The sequence below is a fragment of the Lactuca serriola genome, chromosome 9 (genome assembly GCF_051521515.1).
Source record: "Lactuca serriola cultivar US96UC23 chromosome 9, Lser_US96UC23_V15, whole genome shotgun sequence".
Lineage (NCBI taxonomy): Eukaryota > Viridiplantae > Streptophyta > Magnoliopsida > Asterales > Asteraceae > Lactuca > Lactuca serriola.
Genome location: NC_136416.1, coordinates 48,550,219 through 48,557,037, shown reverse-complemented (window position 1 = coordinate 48,557,037; position 6,819 = coordinate 48,550,219). Strand labels below are relative to the sequence as shown.

At 30.8% G+C, this 6,819-nt stretch overlaps 1 protein-coding gene across 2 annotated transcripts; it reads left to right on the top strand.

Annotated features, from left to right (window-relative positions):
- The first annotated feature begins 594 nt into the window (after positions 1 to 594).
- Positions 595 to 6,562, top strand: LOC145073684 (gamma-tubulin complex component 4-like). Of its 2 annotated transcripts, XM_079020197.1 has the most exons (16): positions 595 to 824; positions 1,183 to 1,474; positions 1,550 to 1,686; positions 1,760 to 1,858; positions 1,944 to 2,064; positions 2,145 to 2,393; positions 2,531 to 2,611; positions 2,704 to 2,787; positions 4,669 to 4,755; positions 4,868 to 4,923; positions 4,994 to 5,167; positions 5,250 to 5,475; positions 5,556 to 5,644; positions 5,755 to 5,932; positions 6,004 to 6,126; positions 6,205 to 6,562. In XM_079020197.1, exons 1-16 carry the CDS (start codon positions 661 to 663, stop codon positions 6,283 to 6,285), a joined length of 2,241 nt encoding a protein of 746 aa, XP_078876323.1. In that variant the 5' UTR covers positions 595 to 660; the 3' UTR covers positions 6,286 to 6,562. The 2 variants fall into 2 exon arrangements, with proteins under 2 accessions (XP_078876323.1, XP_078876324.1); XM_079020198.1 differs by lacking the exon at positions 2,704 to 2,787.
- The last annotated feature ends 257 nt before the right edge of the window (positions 6,563 to 6,819 follow it).

Below are 6,819 nucleotides of genomic sequence, written 5' to 3'. Positions count from 1 at the left end.
TAGTGAACTATGTAGCTCCTTTCGGGAAAGATGTAGTGAGAGACTAATGCCTATCATGTGATGTCTTTATTGACATGTGATGCCTTTGTTGATATGTGATGTCTTTGTTGATATATGATGCTTGTGTTAGTATGTGATGCCTTTGTTGATATGTGATGCCTTTGTTGATTTGAGATGTTTTATTAATTTGTGATGCTATGTTGATCTGTGATGTATATGTATGTCCTCCTTTGACTGTATGCATATCTATTAACTCACTCAGCAGTGACTGGCAATTGTTACTTTTACTTTGTGTCATTTGATTGGCACATGTAGCTTAGGAGCTTAGATTAGTGAAAGGGGTTGCTAATTGGTAGTAGATTTTTATTATCAATATTAGTCTTGGACATGTTTTTGATTATTTACTTTAAAGTATTTTTACCTTTCTACATTTTAATCGGTTTGGATTAATGTTTAGAGTTTTGAAGTAACGTACGTTGTTGTTTGCAACATTTTAAAATTAATTAAATAAAGTCTTTCATTGCGATTTCTGGTAAAAGGTGTTGAAATAAATGAAATTTTCTTATGTTAAAAATCACAATGTTACAGATCATCTTCAATTTTCCGATGTTCTAAGCAAATTTAGTATCTCAATCCGAGAAGAGAAATTGATGGTTCGAGATGCTACACGAACTCCTCCTGGCCCTGTTAGGCTACACTGGAGACCTAATTATTGACGAGAGAGAACGCCAAGAATATGTTGGTTTGTCACCGGATGACTCCATTTCCGATCAATGTACGTTCAAGCTTGCTCCTGACATCTCCTTTATTGAACCTGGGGAGAGGTATTTCTTATGCCCTGATGCTCTCCCTTTTATTTTCAATCACTAGGTTATTCTACCTTACATTGATAAATTTTTAAGAATTAGAACTATGAGATGAAGGTAATTTGGATGATTGATCTTAATCCTTTGGGTGAGAAGAGTGTAAAATGTGTAGTTATTTTCTTCTCCCTTACATCCTGGTGTAATGTTACGAACAATTCCCGCATGGAAGGAAAAAAGAAGAGATTTACACCAACCTAAAGTTGGATTGTATCCTTCTGTATTCAATGGAACAATGTGTTTGCTTGTGTGTTGTATGAAATCCATAATTACTATATTGTTCTTATTGTTGTAATGAGTGGTTGCTAATGAGATGCAGGGATATCATTGAGAAGATAATCACATTGGGGTTTTACTACCGTGAACTCGATCGATTTGCCACAAAATCCCGAAATTTAAGCTGGATAAGGTCTGGGAACGTGTCTCCTTTATCACGCACTTTTGAGTTATCAAAAGAAAGTAGTGACAATCAGAGTGTTTATAGGAGGGCCATTGCAAATGGAATATCCGAAATTCTTTCCATTTACAGATCTTCTGTTTTGCATATTGAACAAAAATTATTGTCTGATTCTTTACCCATCTTGGCTACAATTACTCAAGGCCTCAATAAGGTTACTATAATTTCCTTTTGCTTTTAGTTTATGTTCTTTGAAGTTTGACCTCTCATTAATGGATGGTTATTGTAGTTTCTTTTTTTCTTTCCGCCTCTTTATGAGCTGATTCTAGAGATCGATCGGGATGGTATCTATGGAGGGAAACTTCTTAACCTTCTACATAAACGATGTCATTGTGGGGTCCCAGAGCTTCAAACATGTGTTCAAAGGTATAATATCTAAAAAAACTTTTTTTTTCCAGATAATGTACAATCAACTTTTTTATTTTTGTTGTAAACATAGGCTTCTTTGGCATGGACACCAAGTCATGTACAATCAACTTACATACTGGATGGTATATGGGATTCTTCATGATCAATATGGAGAATTTTTCATCAGCAGGTAATTAGCTTTTTCAAATAGCTGTGGAACAATGTAATACAGTAGGCGGATTTATAAAAGAGGATGTTGGTTTTAATGTTTTTAGGCAACAACCAAAAAATCGTGAGCATGAAACGTCTCATACTGACAAACTACAGAATGTTGCAAACAAATCTGTTGGTGATGGATCTATAAGTGATTGGTACATGGGATTCAATATCTCCTTGGTATACCATACTTTGTAGTTTATATTTAAAAATGAATTTTACACTCAGAAAACGTGTTAATTATCAAAATTTTCCTCCAGGAGATGTTACCAGAATATATACCGGTGTGTGTAGCAGAATCCATTCTTTTTTCTGGAAAAGCAATTAGGGTTCTTAGAAATCCAAGTTCTTCATTCCAGTGTGTGGATGTGTTGTCTCATCAAACAACAGGTCCACAAACATTTAAAGAATCTTTAAAGAATGAACACTCTTTCAATACAACAGTAGGAGATGAACTACTGCCACAATCAGAGGCTGATAAGATTGATTCAATGCTTAAAAATCTACAGGTATTTATTCATCCTTATAAATATATATATATATATATATATATATATATATATATATATATATATATATATATATATATATATATATATATATATATATGTTTTTTCAGCTAAAGATGTACATTCTTTTTTGACAGGAGTCATCTGAATTTCACAAAAGATCATTTGAAGGGGCCATTGGTTCAATCAGAGCTATTGCAGCAAGTCATCTTTGGCAGGTGGACATATGACATGTTTTTTATTTGTCTTTACATGACCACTTCGGTCGATAAGCATATAACATTTTACTATTTTTCATCAAAACTTTCAGCTTGTGGTTGTTCGTGCTGATCTCAATGGGCATTTAAAAGCCATCAAAGATTATTTTCTTCTAGCAAAAGGTGATTTTGTCCAGGTAATGGGTAACTAATTCATATATATATATATATATATATATATATATATATATATATATATATATATATATATATATATATATATATATACCCGCACCAAGTGATGGGTGAAAATTGTTCTGTCAGAAATTAATTTCTAGAGGCAGTTACTTTTTTACACAAATAGTTACTACATCTAAACAATTATCAATAGTGTAATGCTAGCAGAAACATAATCAGTAAGAATTAAAAATGAAAATTTACGATTCTTTACAAATGTACATAAACACATATTAATTGTACATTATTAATCGTGTAACATTTGTTTATAAACCACATTTTATGTATAGAATTCACTCCCGTTGAATTGTTAGTCAAGTTTCACCAATATATTTGTATTGGTACATGGTATCCTTCTGGATAATACCACATAAAGTTGGTCATACGAGAAAATCGAATATGGAAGATAAATATCTACTTAATATCTTAATTTAATGATGTGATAAATAATTTGTTATTTATATCTTTATTTTAGAGTTTAAGGGTCTTGAATACTGAAATAAAAGTGATGGACGATAAAGAAGAGTAGGATATGATCATTTTGTATGTACTTAACTCTAGTATTTATGTTGGATAGATGAGCCGAGAGTCATCAAAATCTTACTAACTTAAAAAGTAAATAATGAATTTTCACAAAATTATTGACTTTTACTTTAGTAATATTGTTTTGTAATAATAATAATAATAATATGTAATATATTAAAAGTATTAAGTATATATACGATTAAAAATTATCAAATCTGTAAAACAAATTTGGCATAACCCAACTCGACGACATATAAGTTTTAAGGTCGATAGGCCACCTTTTTAAAATATATTTTAATTAGTTTTTAAGTAACTTGGTGTGATATAATTAGAAATTTCATTAAAAAAGCTAACTGAAAATATACTATATAAATTAGAAAAAAAACGTCTATACATAAATATACATAAAGCCCAATAAAACTATAGGGCCTACAGCTACATGTGTCCACAACACTTGATTAAAAAAAAAACTTATGTTAGAAACATTAGGCTTATGCTCATCTCTTTATACTACTAAGACCGAGTGAATCCTAGTCAGCTCTTGGAGTTTGAATTGCATGAATTAGGCAAGTAACGAGAAAAAAAAAATGCAATTATACAAAATAACACTAAATAAAAAGGGAAAATGCAATTATTTGAATATTTTTGTATTTATTTACATTTATTTCATTTTTCTTATTCAAGCATTATAATTTGAAGTACAAAGCTATAATTAGGTATACAAAAATGAAAAGTACTTTGCTGTTCTAGAATATAGCCTAAATAAAAAGGGGAAAATATCATTACCTAAAAAAAATTGTATAACTTGTGCACCAAAGCTAGAAAAGAAATATAAACAATCACAACTTATACACAAAGTTGGCCTGCCTCCTTCTTGAGCTTCTCCATCAACTATCTGCTCAATAAAACCTAAATTCAAAAGAAAGAACACAACCCATTAACAACCATGTAGAACACAACACAAAACTAAACAATCATTTCATAAGCAGCATATGCCTGTGGTGGTCTTTTCTGAAATGAAATAATCACCAAAATTTGTATGTTAAATTATTTTTTTAATGCATAAAGTGATTGTAAATATTGCATTAAAGCTTTATATCTCTTAAAATTCAGTCTTTGACCAAAAATACATATTAAGGGTTGTGTGTGTGTGTATATATATATATATATATATATACATATATATATATATATATATATATATATATATATATATATATATATATATATATATATATATATATATATATATATATATATATATATATATATATATATATCACCCCAATGAAAAACATGAATTGTATGTATGTCAGAGTTTTCTTGAAGGGAGTCGTGAATTGATGCGCCTACCACCTCGGCAGTCAAGTGCTGAAGCTGACCTTATGGTGCCCTTTCGGCAGGTAATTTAGTTATATTTTTCTACAATAAATCTTTTTGTTTATAGAATTTAGTTAATTTTTCTACAATAAATGTTTTTATTTATAATTTCTCACATGTGTGATATATATGCAGGCGAGAGCAAAGACAATCAGTGACGATGATAAATATTTTTCAAGACTCGCTTTGCGGTAAATCCACATTACATTTACATTTACATTTACAATTACATTTACATGTATTTACTATTCTTGGTTTTAGGGTGAACGTTAGGTCTTCTCAAGCAGATGTGCAAAAAGCACCAAAAGTTTTTGGTGAAGTTGATCCCAGTCCCTTATCATCGGAGACAACCTTGGATGGTTGGGATGGTATTTCCCTTGAATATTCACTTGATTGGCCCTTACAGTTGTTCTTCACACAAGAGGTTCTCACAAGGTATTCATCCTTGATTCACGAAATTTCACATATATGAATATGATTGAATTAAGTTAAAAGTTATACTAATTTAATGTTTCAGGTACCAAAGGATGTTTCAGTATTTACTGCGGTTAAAAAGAACACAAATGGAATTGGAGAAATCATGGGCATCTGTAATGCAACAAGGTCACTTGGATTTTGAGAAAAGTCATAGTGAACGTGTAAAGGGAAAAACATCTCAACACAAACGACACCGTGTTAGACCAATGTGGTGGGTTAGAGAGCAAATGGTGTTCTTGATACGAAATCTTCAATTTTATATACAGGTGAATGTGAATTTTAATTACAAATATTATCATTTGTATTTATTACTATGTGTGATTGGTATGTATGTATTTATAATTAGGTGGATGTGATAGAATCTCAGTGGGATATATTGGTAGCTCATATAAAGGAGTCTCGTGATTTCAATGATTTGGTTGCCTTCCATCAACAGTGAGTGACCATTTCATTTTTATGAATAAATAAATATGGTCAGTTTTAGTTTTTTTTTTTTTTTTTTATTGACAAAAGAAAAATATGGGTGAATGAATGCGAATATGTAGATACTTGTCGGCTTTGATATCACAATCGTTCTTGGATATTGGATCAGTATCAAGAATATTGGATGGAATCATGAAGGTGTGTTTGCAGTTTTGCTGGAAGATTGAAAACCAACAAACTCAAAATCAAACTGAAACTGATGATGCAAAAATCATCAATGAACTTGAACGTATATCAGAGGTAATATAAACCCAATATAACAGTAATAGTAACATATTTTCGTTTATTTTGATGATGAAAATTAAATACAGGAATTTAAAATGAAATCAAATTCGTTATACACGATATTGCGTAGCAGTAGGCTTGCAGGAAGCCAACGAGCTCCTTTTCTTAGGCGTTTCCTTTTGCGTTTCAACTTTAATTCCTACTATGAGGTAAAGCTAATTAGTTTCTTCTTTTTGCATCTCAAAGTAAGAGTTGTAATATTAGTTTGTTGTATTTAATGAGAACAGGCAACTACGCAAGGTGTTAATGTTATGAATGTGACCCGACCACAACCAGCAATCCCAGCCTTCCTACGCTTACAACTCTAAAGCTTACTACTCATCACGACCCGTTTTCATGGCAGAAAGCCCATCGGGTCCACTCCTTTTTTGCTATCATAAAGCTTTGAAGTTTGAACAGATGTTTTTTTTACAATGGTCTAAAATATAATTGACAATATTTTCACAAGCTAAACCTATAAAGTAATTCAGAGGAACAACATTGTAATTTACTCCAACACAAAAGAGTTGAGAGTGGAATCTAACTAGCATGGACTTGGCATTGTGGGAGGCCTTCTATCCTCTTTCTTCAACTAAAAGTCTAACATGACATGATAATAGTTTATTTTATTGTTAATCGTAATTAATTTATGATTTATGTAAATCATGATTGATATAAGACCATCTTCAACCCATAAAGCTTTTATTTTACAACAAATTAATACAAAAAATAATACAATACCAAATCTTCTCCAGCCGATTACGACTATTTTAACACTAAAATAAACATGTTAGGCTTATTTTTTTGTCTAAATTTTATAGTTTTTCAAAAATAGTTTTGAGCTTTTTACAAACTTGAATCGT